At 38.3% G+C, this 25,395-nt stretch overlaps 1 protein-coding gene across 1 annotated transcript in view; it reads left to right on the top strand.

The window, feature by feature from the left end:
• RADX (RPA1 related single stranded DNA binding protein, X-linked) overlaps positions 1 to 11,910 on the top strand; it is a 71,704-nt gene extending 59,794 nt beyond the window's left edge. The window contains exons 13-14 of the mRNA XM_060183023.1: positions 2,380 to 2,547; positions 10,686 to 11,910. Of these exons, the coding sequence (XP_060039006.1) occupies positions 2,380 to 2,547; positions 10,686 to 10,816 (299 nt within the window). The 3' untranslated portion in view covers positions 10,817 to 11,910. The remainder of the gene's footprint in view (positions 1 to 2,379; positions 2,548 to 10,685) is intronic.
• Positions 11,911 to 25,395: the final 13,485 nt, after the last annotated feature.

Genomic DNA, 25,395 nt, shown 5'->3' with positions numbered 1-25,395 from the left:
AAAACATATGGTTCTATGGGAAAGGGGGTATTCTAGGCACAGGAAAAGCAAGTACAAGGGCCAAGAAGCCTATTTGCTTAAACATTTGTATTCTGAAGTCTAACTGGAACTAAAGTCATGACAGATTCTACTGCTAGTGTTGAAGCTAAGTGTGTAGTATGTATTTTCAACGTCTGAATACAGCTCAAAATAATACCAGTGATATACTAATCAGTCTACCTTCATGAAAATACCAAGATTGCAAACCTCCGATAGTTTTCCAAATCTAATATAGAGTTTCTTCTTGATATTTACGAATTAGAATGCACCCCTTTTTTAATTCAAAATTTATTAAATAAACGTGAAGTTAAATTTAGTTTTAAAGCAAAAATAAAATGTACACTCAAAAGCTTTTTTGCAGATTGCTAAGAGCTATGGGGTAGCTACACTTCCCATTATAGTGAATTAAAATCTTCAGTAAGTTCTTCTTAAATATGTTTACATACAGGTCCATGAAGTATGATAAATGACATAGTGGGGGTTGTATTGTTAAATGAGAATCTGGGGAATGTTATGCATGTACAAACTATTGTATTTACTGTTGAATGTAAAACATTAAATCCCCAATAAAGAAATAAATTATTAAAAAAATTAAATGAGACATTATATGCAACAAAAATATGTTTTAGAGATTTCCATAAATTATCTATTGACTAAAAATGGAGAACAATCAAGAGGGAAAGGGGGGTTAGGAAAAAAAAGAGTCAACTGCAGTACTGATTCAGTACTCATGAAGCATACCCCTCCCAGTGGGGTCCAAGGGCTTAAACCAGGATTTTTTGGGCACTGTAATCTGTGCACTTAACCAGGTGCAACACTGCCTGGCCTCCATCAGTAATCTCTAAACATCATCACTATTTTAGTTTATGAATGCCAGAGTTCTGTAATCCTCAACTAAAAGAAAAATGCTTACATACGGCCTACGAGAGAGTTTAGCAGTAGAGCACAGGACTTGTATGTACAAGATCGCCAGTTTGGTTCATGACAACACCTAGGTTCTGGCTTCTCTCCTCTTCCTCTCTCCTTTCTCATATAAATAAATGAATATGTAAACATTCTAGTTTAAAAAGTCAAAATTTTAAAAAGTTATAAGCATCCCATCGTCATATGTTAAATAAAGGATATGAGATTTAGTGCCATTTGCTCATAAAAATAATTAGGAACCGAGGATGTTGCTCAGTGGTATAGCATATGCTCCCTATGTAGGCCTGTGCATGAGGCTCTGAGTTCTGTCCTAGGCAGCTGCCTCCTTCCATCACCCCGACCCCTCCTAAAAAAAAAAAAAGCAATGAATGACTGTATTTCTGGATCAGTTTACTCCTTAACAAGCTTTATGTATCCATCTTTGGCCCTAGAGTACTTAGAATGACTATAACTACATGGACACTAGGATTCACTTACTATCAGGAAAGAACTAGATGGAGAGTTAAGGATAACTTGAAGGTTTTTGATTTGGGAAAATTCATAACGTTACATTTGTGCTCTGTGTTTACATTTACTGTAGCCAAGATGGACTCCTTACACTAATTTATATTTTTGGCTAGTCCCTGCTCTGTATAAACTATTCTCCTCTCTATTGAAATGCTACTTATTCTTTAGTACCCAGCTTAGACTCTTTACTGTGGGAGTCCATTTTTATCAACCCAAGTTGGCATTGACCCACATAAATAAATGACAATCACAGGTCATTTTTCACTTTTGTTCTTCACACATAGTTTCTTCTCTACTATAATATTTATAGCTCAGATGGTGAGGGATTGACTGATTGGGCCTGGTTACTACCATACCCCGGTTATTCTTCGTCATATCTTGTTAAGTCCAAATGGCAATAAGGGAACCTATAGTCATCTCTGAATTTCCCTATCCTTGTGGGTAGGTAGGTGCATGTGATGGCAGGACTGGTATTGAATGACCAAGAACACACACACACAAACACACACACATCCAACTGTCCTCTGGATATTGAGATATTTTACCCTCCCTCATTAAAGAAAAACTTTTGGGTTGCAATATCAAGCAGTAGTGGTATACAGTGGTATATATGGGATATCTTTATTCATTTATTTATTTACTTATTGTATAGAAACAGATACTGAGATGGGAGAGAGAGAGAGACCTACAGCATTGTTTTACTGCCCATGAAACTTCCCCTTTGCAGGTGAGGACCAGGAGTTTGAACCAATAGTGTGCACTCATAAATGATAGGATACTTAAAGTTTAATCCTCAATTTTCAAAGTGTTTTGCAGATAGGAAACTATTTGCCAGATATTAGGATCAAGTCAGCAAAATTGGTCTCATTAGCTTTCGATTTTTAATGAAGTGCAATTATTCTCTAATAGGTCTGAATCATGAGATAGCAATTGATGTTGCATTCCTACCCATGTATTGTTCAGAAGATCTCCGAGCATCTCAAATAGATACACTACTAACCTGCATGAATTACAGCTGTGTGTATCCACAGGAAGTAACTGGCAGTGAAAGAGTGCCAGGTCCAAGAGCAATTGCAGGTAAGACAAACTCAGTATGCATTTCAGAAAACTCTCATTAATATTGTAAGTAGTCCTAATCTCAACCTATCCTTACCATTCAATCTAATTCCAAGGATCATATATCTGGTAAATGAACCTCAAGACTTAAAAATTAGAATATATTTTAAAATAAAATTGAATAAATATAATGGTTCCTGTTGCAGTCATGCATTAAGAATATTCTCTTTTCATTCCACCCCCTCCTCTGATAGCCTTCCCATTCTCTGTTAATGTCTCCTTTCTTAAATAAATAAATAAAAGAATGTTCTCTACTAATACAATTCTAAATGTTTAAGTATTCATCACACCTGAATGGTACGTGTATGGAACAGTATAAAGTCTAATCTTTCCCCTTTTACCTCAGGTGAGAATGTGTTCCTTTACCGTATAATTTTCATCTCTTAAATTTTAATATCTCCATAGTATATTACAGTGCAATTGTTTTGTCTTATAAGTGTGTAGCTATTCAAGTGCTATGCAGTAAATTCCTTGAGGACTGCTAGGAGTGCATGTAGTCCCAATAGTGAAGCCCTTCAACTAATTATTTAGACTACTACTGAACGCTAAATTACTTCTACATTCCTGTAAAAATTGTGTGTCAAATTAAAACATCCTGTTCCCTTTCTGTTGTTATTTCTATTTTCTAAGTTGTTGATAAAATTTATAGGAATTTCTACTAAGTTTTTTAAGAGGGCTTTTTAAAAAAGAACATTAGAGAAACCATTAATTATCTTGGGATTTTGTGTTGGGTCTTTCTAAGCTGATGAAATACTTGTGAGTATGTTGTTTTTAAACAAGTCTTAGAAGCTTGGCCTGATAATGAAGTAACTTATGGCAGTAATGATTATTGAAAACTAAACTTGAATGTCTAATTTTATAAGCTAAGAGGTCCCCCCCACACACAGTCTGTTTCAGAAATGAAATAAATGTTTGCTAACTTCCAGTATTTCTTCTTACTTTACAGTTCCTTAGACTTCCAGAAATCACAAAACTCTTTCTCTCTTTTTTAAGTTATTTATTAAGGAAAGAGAGAGAAAGAAAGAAACAGGAACTCATGTTTGCTAGCCCTGTTGTCTACTGCTGTACTTGTAGGACTGAAAATCCTTTTTATATATATTTTAAAAGAGAGAATGAGAGAGAGATGGAAAGAAGGATGGAGGGACAGGGGCGAGAGAGGGAGAGAGATAGAGAGAAGGAGATCCCATAACATTGCTCTACTATCCATGGAGTTCCATCTATTACTGTCTTTGGCAGGGGATCAAACTCAGGACCTCATGAGTAAAAGGCATATTCTTTACCCACTCACCCACCTACCTCCCTGACCCTAAAGATTTATGTATTTTATGAGGAGACCAAGGCACTGCTCTTGTACATGCAATGGTGCTGGGGGATTGATCCTGGGACCAAATTTTCTTTTCCTTCCTTTTACTTTTCTGTGGTACCAGCTCCTCATAAACAGATAATTTTACTGTTCTGGGACATCTCTCACTCCGAGAGTCAACATAGCACCATAGATTCCTCTGTTACCATAATACCTTCAATGTTGTCCCTACTAGTTTTAATTTTTCTATTTTTCTTAAATTTCCCTTTATATATTAATGAAATCAGCCATTATCATGTGTTAACACTACTTTCAAGCAGTTTGACATTTATTCAATAGGAGACTTGTTTAAATATTCTAATTTTACTTTTATGTACTCAACTATACCAGTGTTACTTTTTAAAATTTTTTATTATTTATTTCCCCTTTTGTTGCCCTTGTTTTTTATTGTTGTTGTAGTTATTATTGTTTTTATTGATGTCGTCATTGTTAGATAGGACAGAAATAAATGGGGAGAGGAGTGGAAAACAGAGAGGGGGAGAGAAAGATAGACACCTGCAGACCTGCTTCACCGCCTGTGAAGCAACATCCTTGCAGGTGGGGAGCCGGAGGCTCGAACCAGGATCCTCATGCAGGTCCTTGCACTTTGTGCCATGTGTGCTTAACTCGCTGAACTACCACCTGGCTCCCACCAGTGTTACTTTTGTGACTACCTGTTTTATATCACAATCAGAAAGACATCACTCAGTTCAAGATATTTTATTTTAGGTATTTTTTCCTGTTTTTTAAAATAACTTATATAAGAGGGAAAAAATCATTACATCTAATGTTTATTGTTGTAAAACAAAATCCATCACTTTATTTTACTTATACAAATTAACAGCATTAAATACATTCACAATCTTGTACAGTTATCATTTTGGGAATTTTTTTCAGCATCCCAGACAGAAACTCTGTACCGTTAAACAATACTTTTGTTTTTGTTTCATTTTTGCATAAGCAGGTCTTTGTGCATACACGATTTCAGTGTTTCCAGCTGACTTAAAAACTTTTTTGTATTAGTGATTTAACAGTGCTTTACAAAATTATAAGATTTCAGGAGTCTAAATTCACACCTATACATGGTATGTGTAAGTCACCATACAGTCCAGTAACATCCAGGCTGACTCATTCACTCAGCTAGAAAAAGAGAAAGGGAGGGAGAGACTTCACAGCACTGGAGCTTTGCCCATTCCTATGGCACTCCCATTGTGTTATAAATAGATGCGTTATAAACATCATGTTTTTTTTTGTTTTGTTTTCAACATTTTGTTTATCCATCTGTCTGTTGATAGATACCTGCATTTTATCCATATCTTGGCTATAGCTATATTGCCATTGTGAACATTCATATACAAAGATCTGTTTGAATCCTTGTGTTCAGTTCTTTTGGAAATGTACCTCAGAGTAGAATTACTCCATAATGTAGCAATTCTATACTTAACTTTTGGAGAAACTATGTTTGTTGTTGTTGTTGTTGTTTGGCGTTTTTTTTAATGCAACCAAAACATTTTACATTCCCACCAGCAATGCATCGGGCTTCCAATTTTCCTACATTCTCCCCAATACCAACCAAATTTAACCCATTTGGGATCCATTTGGTATAGTTGAAATGAAATGTTCCCCAATTCTACAATGTACAGACAGGCTTACATGTACCTTGATGACTCACAATGTGACCAACCCATTCACACATTACCCACCTGAGCACACCTGATTGGTGCACCTTGTACAAACCAGTCAAAATGTACCTTTTCCAAGACCTCCCTGTAAACAATCAGCTTGTTTTGAGCTCAGTTGGAAGGGAATGTAAGCGGCTTTCCAAATCATGCAGACAGTCTAGCATGGCAGGAGTCCTCTAGATTCTTCTGGCATAAAATAAAGTATCTTCCTGCTCTCTACTCAGTTTTGGCCTCACACTTGTCCATTGAAGCTGCTGCACCCTAGAGCTGTAACACATTGGCGCTGTAACACTTTTTAGCTGTAACATAGTGGGAAGTGATCTAGTTTTATTTTTCCCAGTTGGTTAGTCATATGTCCCAAACCATTTACTAAATAATGCTTACTGAGTTGACTTTCTAATCGCCATCATGTTTTATTGTGGGATTAATGTGGAACAGCGCAGTCATTGACAAATGCATAAAATTTCCATATGCATCAGGCCCCCAAACTTTTCTGCCTCCCCTCCCTCCCACTCCTGCCTCAGAGTTCTTTGCTCTGGTGCAATACACCCTGTGTAGTCCATGTTTCACTTTGTATTCTCCCTTCCTGTCCGTTTGTTGTCTTCTTTAAAAAAAAAAATATTCCCTTTTGTTGCTCTTGTTGTAGTTATCATTGTTGTCGTTACTGATGTCATCATTGTTGGCTAGGACAGAGAGAAATGGAGAGAGGAGGGGAAGACAGAGAGGGGGAGAGAAAGATAGACACCTGCAGACCTGCTTCACTGCCTGTGAAATGACTCCCCTGCAGGTGGGGAGCCGGGGGGCTGGAACCGGGATCCTTACGCCAGTCCTTGCGCTTTGCGCCATGTGCGCTTAACCTGCTGCGTGTGCTTAACTGGTTGCACCACCACTGGGCTCCCGTTTGTTGTCTTCTTATATGTGAGATCCTTCAGTATTAGCCCTTCTCTTTCTGGATTATCTCACCTAATATGATATCCTCAAGTTCCATCCAAGAGGATGCAAAGGAGATAACTATCATTTTAACAACTGAGTAGTATTTCATCATGTCCATTAGCACATTTTTTTTTTATCCACTCATCTATCCTTGGACATCTGGGTTACTTCCAAGTTTTGGCTATTACAAATTGTACTGTTATGAACATATATATACATAGATCTATTCTGATAGGTGCTTTCATTTCCTCTGGATAAATTCCCAGGAAAGAAATGGTTGGGTCATAGGGGAGCTCCATTTCTAGTGTTTTGAGAAATCTTCAGACTGTTTCCACAAGAGTTGGGCCAACTTATATTCCTACTACCAGTGCAGAAATTTATCTTTACCCCCATCCTCTCCAACGTTTGTTGTTAGTGTCTTTACTTGCATTTCCCTGATAATCAGACATTTTCAGCACCTTCTCATGTTTGTGTTGGCTCCCTGGATCTCTTCCTTGGTGAAGTTTCTACCCATGCCCTTTCCCCATTTCCTAATGGGATTCTCTGGGTTTGTTTGTTTGTTTGGTGTTAAGTTTACTGAGCTCTTTGTGTATTTTGGCTATTAGTCTTTTTAAAATATTTATTTATTTATTTATTCCCTTTTGTTGCCCTTGTTGTTTTATTGTTGTAGTTATTATTGTTTTTATTGATGTCGTCATTGTTAGATAGGACAGAGAGAAATGGAGAGAGGAGGGGAAGACAGAGGGGGAGAGAAAGATAAACGCCTGCAGACCTGCTTCACCGCCTGTAAGGTGACTCCCCTGCAGGTGGGGAGCCAGGGGTTACTAGTCTTTTATCTTATGTATGTTGTGTACAGATTTTCTCCAACACTGTAGGAAGTCTTTCTGTTAGGGTGGTGGTACCCTTTGTTGTGCAGGAGCTTCCTCAGTTTGATGTGGTCTCATTGATTTATTTTTGTTTTTATTTCTTTGCTGATGAACTTGAATCTTTGAAGACTTTTTTTTTACACAGGATTTTTGGCTGAATATCATCAGTTCAACTGGTGAAGAGACCTTTTGTATTCCTGTAACTCTTTAGTAACCTGATTCTTTTTTGTTTCCTTTTTTTTTTTTCCTCCAGGATTATTTCTGGAGCTCGGTGCCTGCACTACAAATCTACTGCTCTTGAAGGCCACTTTCCCCATTTTGTTGCTCTTGCTGTTATTGTTGTTATAGCTGCTGTTGTTGTTGTATAGGGCAGAGAGAAACTGAGAGAGGAGGATGAAAAACAGAGAGGGGGAGAGAAAGATAGACACCTGCAGACCTGCTTCACTGCTTTTGAAGCAACCCCCCTGCAGGTAGGGAGTGGGGGGCTTGAACCAGGATCCTTATGCTGGGCCTTGTGCTTTGCACAATGTGCGCTTAACCCACTGCACTACCGCCTGGCCCCCTTGAAGAACTTTTTGAAACATAGATCATGAAGTGTTCTGACAAAGTTGGTTTTTTTCTTCTATGTATTTGATAGTTTCTGGTCTAATGTTCATGTCTTTGACTCAATTGGAATTGACTTTTTGTACATGGTGATACGTGTTGGTCTAGTTTCATTCATTTTTGCATGTTTCAATTCAATTTTTTCAACATCACTTGTTGAAGAGACAGACTCTCTGTCATCCATTTAATGTTTTGGGCCTCCTTGTCAACTATTAGTTGTCAATGGGTGTAGGAGTTATCATTTTAGGCTGTGAAGTAAACAGATAGACAGACAGGCAGTCAGGCAGACAGACAGAACCTTTTATATTCTGTGCATTTCAAAAACAAAACATGTTCTGGAATGGTTTTAACACAAAAACAAATAACAATATTTTGATATAGGTAATCAGAGTTTTCCATATAATTTTCAGAGACAAAAATTCTATAGTATAATACAGATTGACCTGCAGTTGCAGTTACTACAGTTAGAAAACAATTCCAAAGTCTCAGTGACTTAGCACAATAAAAGTTTATTTCTTGCTCAATTTGTTTCTGTTACAATGAGCAATTAGCACTTTTCCGAAGTAGTAATTAAGGAAGCAGACTGCCCTGTGTCCATTTTGTTGCAACCCCAACAGAAACAAATGACTTTTAGGATTGTCTAAGCAGAGGGAAAAAAGAGGAGACACTGGTTTTTACTTCTGGTGGCCTAGAAGAGGCACATCACTTTAACTGCCATTAACATATTCCAGTACTTACTTGAATGATCTAACCAAGCTCCAAGGAAGGACAGGATGCTCTCTACCCATGGGACTATGAAGAAGAGATAAAGTGAAGCACACTCACCATTTGCATTTATGATGTCTCTAATAATGTACAAATTTTGTCATTCTATGAGTTTAAATTAAATGTAGAGAAGGCCATTTTATAGATACAATCATAGTCCTTTTAATAGGGTTTCTCTTTTATTTACATAACCGTTCTTAACTAGAAAGCGGTCATTACTGATGTTGAATTGAGCATTTGTGGCTTATATGTAAATCCTCATTGCATCCTGTGATGTAGTTAGACAAACAGATGGAGACACAGAGATGTTATCATTTGCTCATAGCATTGCACATGTAGGCAGTTTTCTTATTTTATTGATTTTTTGAAGAGACAGAAATTGAGAAGGGAGTGGAGAGGTAGAGACACAGAGAGATAGATACCTGCAACACTGCTTCACCTCTTGCAAAGCTTTCCCTCCGCAGGTGGGGATAGAGGGCTTGAGCTCAGGTCCTTGTGCATTGTCACATGTGCACTCAACCAGGTGTTCCACCATCTGGCTCCATAGGCTGTTTTCTAAAGAGGTATTGTGTAAGTCACTATTTGACGAAATCAGTATGCCTTAGTATGTATATCAGTAATTAGAGGGCTTATTAATAGTTATATCATTGTTTTGAATTACAGATAGAAGCATTAAACTGAAGTCCATCCTGCTCAAAGGAGAAAACCACAGAGTATTAGCAGTTGTTTTATATCCACTGTGCATTAGTGAACTTGTGTAATTGAAACTCATTCATTAGATTTTGTGTTGTTTCTAGCAGAGGTAGATTTACTGAGAAAGTTGAGGCGTGGGGAGCCATCACCTGTATAGATTCGCCTTCCAAGTCACTTTAGGTGCTCTTGTATTATTTTTTCATAGAAAAGGGCCCCCACATATTAGGTTGTTTCAGGGCCTACAAAATCTAGATCTACCGCTGTCTCTTAACACAGTTTTGTTGAAACGTCACTCTAGCATAAAAGGGTAAAAGTCATGTGGATTGGAATCACCGTATCACTTTGCTTAAGTTGTTTAACTTCTTAAGTGTTTTAATTATCTCATATTTAAGATCAACTCTTCGTTGTTTGTACCTATTGGTTTAGTAGTTGTCGGTGTTTTTGAAAGAGGTTCTTTAAATACCTGGGACTAATATGTGTGTGTGTGTGTGTGCGTGTGTGTGTGTGTATTTCATATTCTCTAGTTTTTGCAGGCCACATCTGTGTTGTGATACCTCTTCAATACCAAGCCAGACTATTTACAACTCTATCTTAACCTTCATTTTCTTTTCTGAGGATTCTGGGCATTCTTTCTCTGTCATAAACACATCTTTACAATTCAAAAAATTTTTTTTCACTTAAATAGTCTGTTTGCTTTGTCATGTGCGCAGCTCGGATTCAATCCTGGTCCCCGTCATACTGGAGGAAGCTTTGGTGTTGGTACTGTTGTAAATTTCTCCTAGCTTTATCTGGAAGCCAGCTGGGAGTAATGAAGTCACTGTGACAATAACAAAAAAATTCAAAATAGATATTTTTACTTTTGCACTTTGTTAAAGTCTAAGTTGTTTACTTGGCACCATATAAATACCTTGATATATATATATATATATATATAGATATTCCACCAGAAAAATAAGAAGCATATTATAGTATAGCTTTGGAGTGCCACCCATATCTTGCTATTAGGAGTAGAATCTGTTTGGTTCATGTATTCACTTTTATCTGTTGTCTGCAGAAGTCATTGTAATATAACTCTGATGAATATGTGTGATGAATTAGAGGAAATTAGGGAAGGGGCAGTTTTAATATTGTAAGAAAAAGTGTCATTTTATGTGATACTAAATTCAAGTCAATATTTAACTGCTTTATAAAATAACTTTTTTTTCTTACCTTTAGGTGATATTATGAAAGCAATAATTGAACTGGATAGAGTACATATCGTTGGTGTCCTGGATATCTGCAATTTAGGTGATAATAAAGTAGAAGTCTATTTGCATAAAATTTATAGCCCAGAGAATACTTCCTAAAATTTTGACAGATAGAACTATTACCGGTTACTAAAACATTTCTGTTTTACAGTGTTTTATCATTTTCTTGACAATTTCGATAATCTTTTCAGCAAAAATATTACGTAAGCTATAAATTTATTAAGTGAATTTCTGTTCATCTTAGATTTGGAACTAGCATGCTTCGTGTTAAATTTGTTAACGTTCATCAAAACTATTTTGTGTGTAAAGGAAATCTGTCTTAAGATCTATTAATAGTATCTTGACTTGTGAAAAATCTATGTTTACTGTTCTATTTGCAAAGTGTACTTTTCTTCTTAAGCCTAAACACAAGGCATCCTGACTTACAAGAGCGAATTTCCATGAAGATTTAGCATCTTAACACTTTCATTCACATCTAAGGAGAAATAAGAAATTTAAGTGCCAGTGTTAGATTAAATTCCCTGAAAGGGATCAGCCTGAATTTCTCATTTTAAAAGTACACATGGATTGATATAATCCTGTCACCATGATCTTTCATTAGTATTTTCTGTTTTGTATTGTAACTTCATGCCGTTTAAACTTACAAATGTTTTGACCAGTGTATGATCTTAGAGCCAAAGGATACTGTTATGTCCGTATTTTTTTCAAGTATTCATGTGCAATTTGGTATATGTGATGTGAGTTAAAATAGCAAAATCTTATCTCGTATTGGAACTTTAACTGTTCATAATGAAAGTATAATGTATTAAGAAAATTCATTTTATTCAGACTGTTCTGTTCCGTTTTAACTCTTAATACCTGTTCCACCTTTATAAAGCCCTGTTGTTGACTGACATCTGTGTGGCTACTTAGATAAGCCACAATGACTATCACATTTGTTAAAAATTGGTCTATATCAAGATGAACCCGACTGTAGTTAAACTGTTACGTTGTGAGATTTTCTTCTGTGCCTATGGGTTACGTAACTTCATGTGCTATTCATTTTAACTGTGTAAGGCAGCTCGCAAACATGAACATAGCTGCTCCTGTTTGTTTATGAACATGTTCAGTATTTTGTTCTTAGTAATTGTGTTAATTAGAAAACCCTTCCATGTTACTAAATATTCAGTGTTAATAAAGAATTTAAAAATGCAGTGAAGTGTTTGGGTCTTCTACCTCATTTGGAATGAATCTGATGTCTTTCCTCTGCATTGTTTGCACTAAAATAGACCTGCATATACTTGACAGTGAATCAGTCCAATTCTTCCAGATAGATTGGCATTATGAAATAGAATCTGGGTTTTGGTATCAAGCTATTCCAAACTTTAAAAAGCACTTTAATGTTCAGTGTCATATATTTTGGAGAAGAGAAAAATGAATACTTAAATTAAAATTAACTAAAAAACTCAGGCTGAGCCCCCGGCTCGCCGTCTCAGGGGAGTCTCTTCACAAGTGGTGAAGCAGGTCTGAGGTGTCTGTCTTTGTCTTCCCCTCTATCCGTTTCTCTCTGTCCTATCCAACGACATCAATAACCACAACAAGGGCAACAAAGGGGAAAATAAATAAAATAAATATATATATTAAAAAACCTCAGGTTGAGATTTCGTAACTAAAAACTTTAGCAGGTACAATTTCTTGTTTTTCACACTACATGGTAAATATGAACTAGTTTTTTTAAAATTTTTTTATACTTATTTATTTATTCCCTTTTGTTGCCCTTGTTGTTTTATTGTTGTAGTTATTATTGTTGTTGTCGTTGTTGGATAGGACAGAGAGAAATGGAGAGAGGAGGGGAAGACAGAGAGGAGGAGAGAAAGATAGACACCTGCAGACCTGCTTCACCGCCTGTGAAGCGACTCCCCTGCAGGTGGGGAGCCGGGGTTCGAACCGGGATCCTTACACCGGTCCTTGCGCTTTGCGCCACCTGCGCTTAACCCGCTGTGCTACAGCCCAACTCCCATGAACTAGTTTTTATGAACTAGTTTTTTAAAACTTGGCTATTTAAAAAAAAAACTTTCTAGGGCCGGGTGGTGACGCACCTGGTTGAATGCACATATTGCAATATGCAAGGAACCAGGTTCAAGCCCCCCAGTCCCCACCTGTAGGGAGAAAGCTTCACAAGTCTTGAAGCAGTGCTGCGGGTGTCTTTCTCTATCCAAAATACATACATACATACATACATACATACATACATACATACATACATACTTTCCTGCTCCAGAGAGATAGCTTCCAGTGTAAGATACATGCATTGTCATGTGCAGGGCCCAGGTTCATGCCCTGGAACCACATAGGAGGGCCCATGGCTATAGCACTCAGTGAGTCTATGGAGCTGTAATATCTTTTCCTGTCCTCCCTCTCCCTCCCTCCCATTCCCCCTCCCCCTTCCCTTCTCCCACTCTTTCTCCCTCCTCTCCCCCTCCCCCTCTCCCTCTCTCTTTCTCTCTCTCTGGATGAAAAGGTGACTATTGGTGATGAAATCCTGTGTTTTATATCTTACCTCTGGAAAAAAATTCTTGGCAATTTAGTTTGTATCATTGTAGGGAGAGAGAGCAAGATAGAGAGAGAGAGAGAGAGAGAGAGTGTGTGTGTGTGTGTGTATGTGTGTGTGTGTGTGTGTGTGTGTGTGTGTGTGTGTGTGTGTGTGTGTGTGTGTGTGAGATCACTGGGGCTTCACCACTTCATGCCAACTCTTTCAGATATAATACAGGAGAGACTGTGAGTGCTAGCTCAGAATTACAGCATTCCTCAGTATTGTGGAGGCAGGGCTCAAGCCTGGGTCATATGCAAGGCAAAGCAGGCATTCTCCCATATCATAATGTTTATATTCAGCAGTAAATGTCGGTGTCCACATTTCTGGTTATTACAAAATCAAATAGTTACTGTGGCATTTTCTTAAAAGTAGCAAAGCTCTACTCTCAGAACAACTTAATATTCATATGAGAATATGTGATTATTCATTCCTGAGCAGCACACATACATTGTATGTGATGTCATCTCCATATTAACAAATTACTGAGGAACTAGTGGGGGTTGTATTGTTAAGTGGAAAACTGAGAATGCTATGCATGTACAAACTTATATTTACTGTCAAATGTAAAACATTAATCCCCCAATAAAGAAGTTAAAAACAAATTATTAAATATAGTATGCCAGAGGATCATAGTTTCACTTAAGTTCCCTATTACTGATACCACTTCTAGCTTAATTTTTACTTTTTTTCATACTAAAGTTAACAGCAGATTATTAGAAAATAGATGTAAAGTCACCACTGTTCCATATCCAAACACCTGGGGAACAATAAAGAAAGCCACTTTGCTTGTTCTTGCGATGTTGGCAACAATAATGGTCCCATTCAGTTCTATGACTCCTCTAATCTACTAAATATATCTTTGTGTTTCCTTGTTTTCTGTTTATGAGTGGCGTCATCCCATACTCATTTTTGTCTTTCTGACTTAGCTCACAACATAATTCCTTCTAGCTCCATCCAAGATGGGTCAAAGAAGGTGGGTTCATTGTTCTTAATAGCTGCATAATATTCCATTGTGTAAATATTCCACAGATTTCTCAGCCATTCATCTGTTGTTGGACATCTGGTTTGCCTTCAGGTTTTAGCTATTATGAACTGGGCTGCTATGAACATAGGTGTACAAATATCTTTTTGGTTGGGTGTTATGGAGTCCTTAGGATATATCCCTAGGAGAGAAATTACTGTGCCATATTGGAGGTCTATTTCTAGCCTTCTGAGAGTTCTCCAGACTGCTCTCACAGAGGTTGGACCAATTTACATTCCCACCAGTAGTGCAGGAGGGTTCCTTTGTCCCTACAACCTCTTCAGCATTTGTTGCTGCTGTCCTTTTTGATGGTTGACATTCTCACATTCATATTTAGCACAGGAGCCTCTATAACCTTTGCGTCTTTATCAGTCAGAGTTCATAATATTCTGTGGTCATCTAGGAACATTCTAGGCTGCTCTCATTTCAGGATCAGTCTTCCTCAAGTTGGCAGAGTAGGATGAACCAGCCTCCCTTCACAGAATGGGGCAGTTTCTACCATTGTTGTTCTACATTGATGGCAGGGTCCTGTATAAGCCCACAAGAGGTTTTATGATGTTGTTCCTGATGATCCTACCTGATTCTAACAATCCACTTCATTCTTTATTAGTGATTTCATAATGATTTATAAGATCACAGTGGTATAGTTTCACACTGTATCCACCACCATAGCTCCATGGCCCCTACCCACTGATAAAGACCAGATCCAGTTACTTCATTCATGGCAAATAGCACAGTAAATACATCTATGTGTATTTATTCATGATATCTTTATCATATTTCATGATATATCAGTATATCCATATCAAAACACATAACATATGGTATGTATTTTACATGGTACAAATTATATATGTATTTATATATGTGTGTGTATCAAACAAGCCTTCCTCCAAAAGCCACAAACAGGTGTTAGCTTAGTAAGCTGCTAAAATGTACTTTGCTAGGCCGGGTGGTAGAGCAGCAGGCTATATGCCTATGGTGTAAGAATCCGGGTTCAGGCCCCCGGTTCGCCACCTGCAAGGGGTCGCTTCACAAGCACTGAAGCAGATCTGCAGGTGTCTTTCTTCCCCCTCTTTGTCTTCCCCTCTTCTCTCTTTTTCTCTCTGTCTTATGTAATAATAATAACAAGGGCAATAAAAATGAAAAAAAAAGGTCTCCAGGAGCAGTGGATTCATAGTGCAGGCAGAGCCCCAGCAATAACTCTGGAGGTAAAAAAAAAAATGTATGTTGCTTTCAGATATCTTTCTGTCACATATGGTCATAGGCATATTTTACTTTGGACATCAAATGTTCTTACAGAATCAGATCTGTGATTTTATTTGACTTGGGTTCATGCTAAAATTATTTTTAATTAATTAATTTATTTTTCTTTTATATAAGAAAGGATTAATTAACAAAACCATAGGGTAGGAGGGGTACAACTCCACACAATTACCACCACCCAATCTCCATATTCCATCCCCTCCCCTGATAGCTTTCCCATTCTCTATCCCTCTGGGAGCATGGACCCAGGTTTGTTGTGGGTTGCAGAAGGTGTAAGTCTGGCTTCTGTAATTGCTTCCCCGCTGAACATGGACGTTGACTGGTCGGTCCATACTCCCAGTCTGCCTCTCTCTTTCCCTAGTAGGGTGGGTCTCTGGGGAAGCAGAGCTCCAGGACTTTTTATTCGCTTTACAGGAGTCAGGTGGTAGTGCAGCTGGTTAAGCGCATGTGGCGCAAAGCGCAAGGACTGGCATAAAGATCCCTGTTGGAGCCCCCAGCTCCCCAACTGCAGGGGAGTCACTTCACAAGCGGTGAAGCCGGTCTGCAGGTGTCTTTCTCTCCCCCTCTCAATCTTCCCTTCCTCTCTCCATTTCTCTCTGTCCTATCCAACAACGATGCCATCAGTAATAACAACAATAATTACAACAACAATAAAAAAAGACAAGGGCAACAAAAGGGAAAATAAATAAATAAATAAATAAAAGGACTCAAAAAATTATTTTTTACTCCCTTTAAGCAAACATGAAGTTAAAGTCACCCAGACCAGAAGTGAATAATCAAAGGTTACTGTATTATCTAGGAAACACATCATGCTTCCTCATCTTTAAATGGTAGGTTTATCATAGCTATTGTTCAGTCACTTGGGGGGGGGATTGAAGTGTTCCTTGCCTAAAAGATGAAATTTGGAGGAGTTGCGCGATAGCGCAGCAGGTTAAGCACATGTGGCCATGCAAAGCGCAAGGACCGGCAGGATCCTGGTTCGAGCCCCCGGCTCCCCACCTGCAGCGGAGTCACTTCACAAGCAGTGAAGTAGGTCTGCAGGTGTCTATCTTTCTCTCTCCCTCTCTGTCTTCCATTCCTCTCTTCATTTCTCTCTGTCCTATCCAACAACAACTACAACAATAAAATAATAAGGGCAACAAAAGGGAATAAAAAATAAATGTAAAAAATATTTTTAAAAAGATGAAATTTGGGGACCCGGCGGTAGCAAAGCGGATTAAGTCCCCATGACGCGAAGCGCAATAATCAGGTTGAGGATCTAGGTTTGAGCCCTGGCTCCCCACCTGCAGGGGGGGTGGTCGCTTGTTCACAAGCGGTGAAGCCAGTCTGCAGGTGTCTTTCTCTCCCTCTCTCTGTCTTCCCCTCCTCTCTCAGTTTCTCTCTGTACTATCCAACAAAGACAGCAATAACAACAACGATAAACAGGGCAACAAAAGTGGGAAAAACAGCCTCTAGGAACAGTGGATTCGCAGTGCTGCCACCAAGCCCTAGCTATAAACCTGGAGACAAAAAAAAATTGAAGATGAAAATTTGCCTCTTTGCCTTTATTAATATCATGTATCTTTGATGAGATATCTAATGCTTAGTAAAGTACTTAATATTAAGCTACATATAATCAACAAATTAAGAGTGTTAACTGTTTGATTTAGTACAGCACTAGGTTTAGACTTGGTTTAATAGTGCTATCAACTAGGGAGGTTTAAAAATTATCATGTCGAGAGTCCGGCGGTAGTGCAGCGGGTTAAGCACACATGGCATAAAGTGCAAGGGCCGGCATAAGAATCCCTGTTCGAACCCCAGGCTCCCCACCTGCAGGAGGTAGCTTCACAAGCGGTGATGCAGGTCTGTAAGTATCTATCTTTCTCTCCTCCTTTCTGTCTTCCCCTCCTCTCTCCTTTTCTCTCTGTCCTATCCAACAACAACAGCAGCTATGACAATAACAACTACAAGAAGCACAACAACAAAGGCAACAAAATGGGAAAAATAGCCTCCAGGAGCAGTGGATTCCTAGTGCAGGCACTGAGCCCCAGCAATAACTCTGGAGGCAATATATATATATATATCATGTCTCAGTGTCATCTCCAAGTTTCTGATTAGGGTGTAGCTTGGGTATCAAGGTGGTTAAAAGCTCTTCAAGTGATTCTGCTATGCAGGCAAGTTTGAAAACCATTACAATATAATACTGTCTCAAACTTGACCTGTTTAGATGCTACAGTTCTTAACTAAACTTCATTATGAATTGTGCTGTTAGGAAAGATTATATATTGTAGACCATTTTCATTTTTGTATAGTTCTGACGTGTCATAGCTAGAAAAGATCTTATAAAGTTCTGTGGTTGGGGCCTGTGATGGTGCATTTGGTTGAGTGAAATGCACAAGGACACAGGTTCAAGCCCCTGGTCCCCACCTGCAGAGGGAAAGCTTTGTGAGCAGTGAAGCAGTGCTGCAGGTGTCTCTCTGTCTCTCTCCCTCTCTATCTCCCCCTACCCTCTTGATTTCTGGCGGCTGTTTCTATCCAAATATCAAAGATAACAAAAAGTTTTAAAAATTATATAGTTTAACCTCTTTTATTGTGTAAATAAAGGAAAATTTCTGGTAAGATTTTTCTATTCCCAAAGGTATAATACTAGTTATTGCAGAATCAATACTTGTGCAAACTTGGTTTGTAAGATATTTCATAATATTCAGAGGAACATTTACTGTGCAAATAACCAGCACTCTTTTATGGATTGGAAGATTAAACTGAATCTCAAATAAAATTGCAGCAACTAATCTGTCAAAACAGGAACTGTTGATCATGCACAAGTTGTGTGAACTAAAGTTCTTACATTGTAAAATCATAAAAATCACATGGACAGTCTATTTTAAAAGGTATATTCCTAGAAATACCCCCTCAGCTTCTGATTCAGGATAACTGGGGGAGGGATACAAGAGTTAACATTTTTAAGGTACTTCCAAATGAGTCTAATCTAGGTGTTCGAAGATGGAATTTTTAAAATGCTGAATAAGAAATAGGCCTCTAGAAAACTACCTTAAGAATTAACAGGGAAAATATATGGTGATGGCTATAATTGTTCCAAAACAAAACTGATGTAACTTCAAAGAAATTAATATAAAATTAACTTTGTAAATTTTAAGTCTCTGAAAGTTGTAAAAGAAAACATAATTTTGATGCCTGAGGCTCTGAAGTCTCAGGTTCATCCCCAGAACCACCATAAGCCAGAACTGAGAAGTGCCCTAGTCTCTGTCATTTTTTCCTATATATCTCTCATAAAAATAAATACACTTTTTAAAAAACATAATGCTGCAATAAATAATATTTGCTATGCTGTCTAGAAAAAACATGAAAGTACATATACACAAGACTGGTTCGCATATGATATCATCTGCTTTAACCATCAAAACAATTTAAAACAGTTTATTTGATATTTAAGAAAACACTTCAGAATTAAATAGCTGAATAGTGGTTTTTCTAGTTAGTTTCATGACTTTATTAGTAACTTAACATTCTTTTACAAGATTATGAGCTTTCAGGAGTATTTTCATACGTACACAGATGATAAATTCATTACACCTCCCCACCCACCCACCCAAACTCCTTTCCCACTGTAACCATTTCAGTCCTAACAACATCCAGGAGACATTTAAGTTGCCTATTTTGTGCAAGTACATTTGCTTTAGTCATCTATATTCGACATATGAGTGAAACCACTGGAAAATTGACTTTCACTTGGCAAAAGACCTAAACGGTCTAAATTAGCTAGTCTTTATTTTCTTTTGAGAAGTCTTTTTTTTATTTGAGAAATGAAGCATTAACAAAACCGTAGACTAGGAAGGGTACAACTCCACATAACTCCCGTCACCCGATCTCCATATCCCATCCCCTCCCCTGATAGTTTTCCCATTCTCTATCCCTCTGGGAGCATGGACCGAGGGTCATTGTGGGTTACAGAAAGTGGAAGGTCTGGCTTCTGTAATTGATTCCCCGCTGAACATGGACGTTGACTGGTCAGTCCATACTCCCAGTCTGCCTCTCTCTTTCCCTAGTAGGGTGGGTCTCTGGGGAAGCGGAGCTCCAGGACACATTGGTGGGGTCTTCAGTCTAGGGAAGCCTGGCCGGCATCCTTTCTATCCTGTTTTCTGTAATGGTTGCACCAATACATTCCCACAAAGAGAGTATGGGGGTTCCATTTTCTCAACATCCTTGTCAATACCTGCTGTTTCTTTTTTTAATTTTAAGACAATATTAAATTACCATATAACATAGCAAATATTATGGGAGTGGGGCAGTAGCCAGGCGGTTAAGCGCAAGTGGCACAAAGCACAAGGACCTGCATAAGGATCCAGTTTAGAGCCCCCGGCTTCCCACCTGCAGGGGAGTCGCTTCACAGGTGGTGAAGCGGGTCTGCAGATGTCTTTCTCTTCCCCTCTCTGTCTTCCCCTCCTCTCTTCATTTCTCTCTGTCCTATCCAACAATGACGACATCAATAACAACAGTAAAACAACAAGGACAACAAAAGGGAATAAATAAATATTTTAAAAAATAGCAAATATTAGAAGCATACCATTTGAGAGACAAAAGTTTAAAGAAAAAAAACTTCCCTGGGCAGACGACCTTACCAATGTGTTCTGGAACCTCTTCTCCCCAGAGCCATATCTCACTGGGGAAAGGTAGAAACAGGCTGGGGGTATGGTTCGACCTGCCATCATCTACGTCCATTGGAAAAGTAATTACAGAAGACAAACCTCCACCTTCTTCATCCCATAAAGAATTTTGGTCCACAGTACCAGAGGGATAATGAATGGGGAAACTTCCAATGTAGGGGATGGGATATGGAACTCTGGTGGTGGTATTTTTATGGAATTGTACTCTGGTTATCTTTAAAAAAATTTTTTAAATATATTTATTTTCCCTTTTGTTGCCCTTGTTGTTGTTTTTATTGTTGTTGTAGTTATTATTGTTGTTGTTATTGATGTCATCATTGTTGGATAGGACAGAAAGAAATGGAGAGAGGAGGTGGAGAGAAAGATAGATACCTGCAGACCTGCTTCACCGCTTGTGAAGTGACTCCCCTGCAGGTCCGGAGCCGGGGTCTCAAGCCGGGATCCTTAGGCTAGTCCTTGTGCTTTGCATCACGAGCACTTAACTTGCTGTGCTACTGCCTGACCCCCTGTACTCTGATTATCTTACAATCTCGTCAATTATTATTAAATCACAATAAGAAGAAGGAGGGGGAGGAGGAGGGAGAAGAAGAATGGAGAAGATACCCCACAGCTTTGCTTCACCACTCATAAAGTTTCCCCTACGCAGGTCCTCTCATGTGACCAGGGACTCAAGTACAGGTTCACACATACCATCAAGTGTACACTCTACCAAGTGAGTTCTCTCCTGGCTATAGCTGTATATTTGTCTCTCTCATCTCCATGGCAATTTTCAAACTAGCGATCATGGAATGTTTAATCCAAAAGAACAATTTTGGTCTGTTTTGTCTTTTTTATTTTTTTAAGAAGAAAGTTGAGATTTCATAGAGTTATTCTTTGAACATTTAAAGTACATCAAAACACCTGGCTGAGCATAAATGTTACCATGTAAAAGAGGTTGGGTTTAAGCACCTGGTCCCCACTTGCAGGGGTGGGGAGAGGGAGGGGGGAATCTTTGCAAGTGGTGAAGCAGTGCTGCAGGTGTCTTTCTTTCTCTTTCCCTCTACATCTTCCCATTCCCTCTCAATTTCTCTCTCTCTGTCCAGTAAATAAATATTTTATAAATAGAATTATCATGTGATCCAAAATTGCCAATTGTAGATAGCTACTCCACAAAATAAAACACCAATTTGAAAAGAAAAAATGTGTCTTTTCCACAATCCTACCAATCATTAGATATTTGTATCTCCAAAATTTTATTCTATACAGGTGTTAATGTGTACTACAAAATAAACACAAAAATGAAGTTATATTACTGAGGTACTATTTTACAGCCTACATTTTACCATTTGGAAAAATGAAAATTTCCCCATCTTATTAAATATTTTTCAAAAATTCAATTTTACAGTCATATTTTAATAACTGTTATATAATCATGGTATGGTTTATTTAATATCCTGATAATAACATAAACAAATTCATTCTCTAGTATAAAATGTGGACAAATGTTCATGAATTTATGTTGCAAACTATAGTGCAGGAAAACATTTATTTTTTATTTTTATTTCATTTATTTATTTATTTAAATTGTTTTTTCTTTTTTATTTAAGAAAGGATTAATTAACAAAACCATAGGGTAGGAGAGGTACAACTCCACACAATTCCCACCACCCAATCTCCATATCCCACCCCCTCCCCTGATAGCTTTCCCATTCTCTATCCCTCTGGGAGCATGGACCCAGGGTCATTGTGGGTTGCAGAAGGTAGAAGGTCTGGCTTCTGTAATTGCTTCCCAGCTGAACATGGGCGTTGACTGGTCAGTCCATACTCCCAGTCTGCCTCTCTCTTTCCCTAGTAGGGTGGGTCTCTGGGGAAGCTGAGCTCCAGGACACATTGGTGGGGTCTTCAGTCCAGGGAAGCCTGGCCAGCATCCTGATGACATCTGGAACCTGGTAGCTGAAAAGAGAGTTAACATACGAAGCCAAACAAATTGTTGAGCAATCATGGACCCAAAGCTTGGAATAGTGGAGAGGAAGTGTTGAGGGGGTACTCGCTGCAAACTCTAGTGTACTTCTGCTTTCAGGTATATATTTTGCAGTAGTTTACGGATACTTGTGAACGTATGCTCTCTCTCACAGAAACTGGTGTATATCTAGGTTTTGGGACTTTGTTAGAAAGTGAACCACCTGAGATGGAATTCGCGTATACTATGAAAGGAAAGGTCTCACCCGAGTAATGAAGCTGAAGGGTTGTCATTCCACACGTGTAATTTATTTTTTATTTTAATTTTTTATTATCTTAATTTATTTATTGGATAGGAAGAAACAGAAATAGAACAGAAACACCTGCAGCACTATTCCACCACTCATGAAGCTTTCCCCCTGCATGTGGTGAAGAGGGGCTTGGTCCCGGATCCCTGTGCATTGTAATATGTGCACTCAATCAGGTGCACCCCCAACCAGCTCCAGAAAAACATTTTTATAATAACCATTTAAATTTTTAATATTTATTTATTTTCCCTTTTGTTGCCCTTGTTGTTTTATTGTTGTTGTTATTGACGTTTCTGTTGGATAGGACAGAGAGAAATGGAGAGAGGAAGGGAAGACAAAGAAGGGGAGAGAACGACACCTGCAGACCTGCTTCACTGCTTGTGAAGCAACTCCCCTGCAGGTGGGGAGTGGGGAGCTCCAACTGGGATCCTTATAATGTTCCTTGCGCTTTGCGCAAAGTGCACTTAACCCGCTGCTCTATCACCCGACTCCCTATAATAACCATTTTAACTGGTGGAGGTAATATCTCATTGCGGGTTTTATTTGCATATCCCTTAATATAAGTGATAATGACCATCTACTAGTGTCTACTGATAATCTACTTGTATTCTTTGAAAAGTATCTATTCAGATCCTCATATTTTTTTTTCCTCCAAGGTTATCACTGGGACTGCCTGCACTACTAATCCACTGCTCCTGGAGGCCATCCCCCCCATTCTGTTGCCCTTGTTATTGTTGTTGTTGTATAGGACAGAGAGAAGTCGAGAGAGGAGGGGAAGACAGAAAGGGGGAGACAGAGAGTCGGTTGGTAGTGCAGGGGGTTAAGCGCAGGTGGCGCAAAGTGCAAGGACCAGCGTAAGGATTCCCGTTCGAGCCCCCCGCTCCCCACCTATAGGGGAGTCGCTTCACAGGCGGTGAAGCAGGTCTGCAGTTGTCTTTCTCTTCCCCTACCTGTCTTCCCTTCCTCTCTCCATTTCTCTCTGTCCTATCTAACAACAACAGCAATAATATCTACAACAGCAATAAAAAACAAGGGAAGTAAATAAATATAAAAACAAAGAAAATATTTGTTTAAAATAAAATATTTTTAAAGGGCCCTAGTTGGGCAGAGCTCTGGGGAAGTAGGGCTCCAGGACACATTGGTGGGGTCATCTGTCCAAGGAAGTCCGGTTGGCATCATGGTAGCATCTGGAACCTGGTGGCTGAAAAAGAGTTAACTTATAAAATCAAACAAATTGTTGACTAATCATGAACTTAACAGCTGGAATATTGCTAATGAAAATTTGGGGCCTCAATTTTGGAAATAGCTAGTAGTTCTATTTTAAGTATATTCCAAAAGCCCCATGGCTTTACTAGTCTTTGCCTGAGTCTGACATCTGATATGCAGGTGGACCCAAGTTCTTGTCTGAGATGATGTCATGGCTGGAAAGAGGGCTAGAAAGCCGGATCAGGGAAGAGAAAAATAAAGAAGAAAATAAATACTGAGAGTCTAGCAGTATATTCATCATGCAGACACTGAGCCCCAGTGTTAAACTCTGGAGGCAAAAAAAAAAAAAGTTTGAATAGTTTAATAAAGTTATCTTTAATGCACCATCACTGCTATAGTTTTATGGAACAGTTGTCATTTAAAAATTATTTATTTATTTAGCCACCAGGTTTATCATTGGGGCTCTGTGCCTACATGACCATTTTCCCCTTTTTCTTTCTTTTTGACAGAAGGTGAGATATAGAAAAGGAGAGCGAGACACAGAGAAGAACAAAAACTTGCGCTTTGTTCCACCATTTATGAAGCTTTCACCCATAGATGAAGTTTGATTAATACTTCCAGCTTCCTTTTGAATTTTATTGTTATGAATTTTAACATTAAATGGAAGTTCTCTTAAGCAAAATAATAAAGTACTTGTGTCTGCACCTTAAATAGGCCATAAACTAATACACAAGACCTTTAAACTTTTCAAAGTTCAACTCTATTAGTAATAATATGCTGATTACTATGTATCACCTGCTACTAATACCAGGCACTGAAAGGGGGAGAAGGTGCATAGATGAGTGGGTAATCAACACCTTTAATATGCTAAAATGATTTGTATTTGCATTATTGACCTATTTAGATTTATTCAGTCAGATTCTACTCTTCGTATTCTGAAAACTCCCCCTTCTCAATGGCTTTAATTGGTGGTTCCCACCTACAGTGTCCACTCCAGTGCTCCGAGACAGTAAGTAAAAAATAGAAATCATTTCATTAATTTTCTTCAACAATATCTCCTATTTTCCTGGTTTTCATTTTCCTGTTCCCTTGATTCTAGTAGTCTTCCTGATTGTAGGCTACTTCCCTTTAATTTCAGACTGCCATTGTGCCTGACTTCCTCTGACCTGGTGACTTTCTGCTTCTTTTACAGTCTGTTGCCCGTTTGTCTAGTTTGCTGACTGTTGACCCAATCAGATTGTTGATATCTCTTTCTGACCTGTTGTCTGTCAGTTCATCTCCTCCTTCACCAGCCCTTAGCATACATCACTATCTTCTTCTCCCAGGAACTTATCCTAACCAGTTGACCCCATAGCAATGAATGTCTTAGTTCTGTTAGTGTCCACTGCACTCCCTATTAGAAGCAGAGCTTACTTATAACAAAAAAGGCAAAAAAATAAATCAAAACTGGATTAGACATTCAATTACTGTTGAATTTAAAATTGTGAATGTTAGAAATTAAACCTTGAACAACCTTTTGTGAAAGTATAGCAACTGTGACATAAAAATTAATGGAATATAGCAACTCATAGGTATCAGTCAATAAACAAATATTTCATCTCTAGGTACTGAATTATGTTTACTTTTCAATGAATAAACAAGGTGGCAGAAAAGAATCCTTGGGGAAATTGCTAAGAAAATTTCACAAAGTAATTAGAGAAAGC

The sequence above is a fragment of the Erinaceus europaeus genome, chromosome X (genome assembly GCF_950295315.1).
Source record: "Erinaceus europaeus chromosome X, mEriEur2.1, whole genome shotgun sequence".
Lineage (NCBI taxonomy): Eukaryota > Metazoa > Chordata > Mammalia > Eulipotyphla > Erinaceidae > Erinaceus > Erinaceus europaeus.
This window is presented reverse-complemented; position numbering and strand designations above follow the sequence as displayed.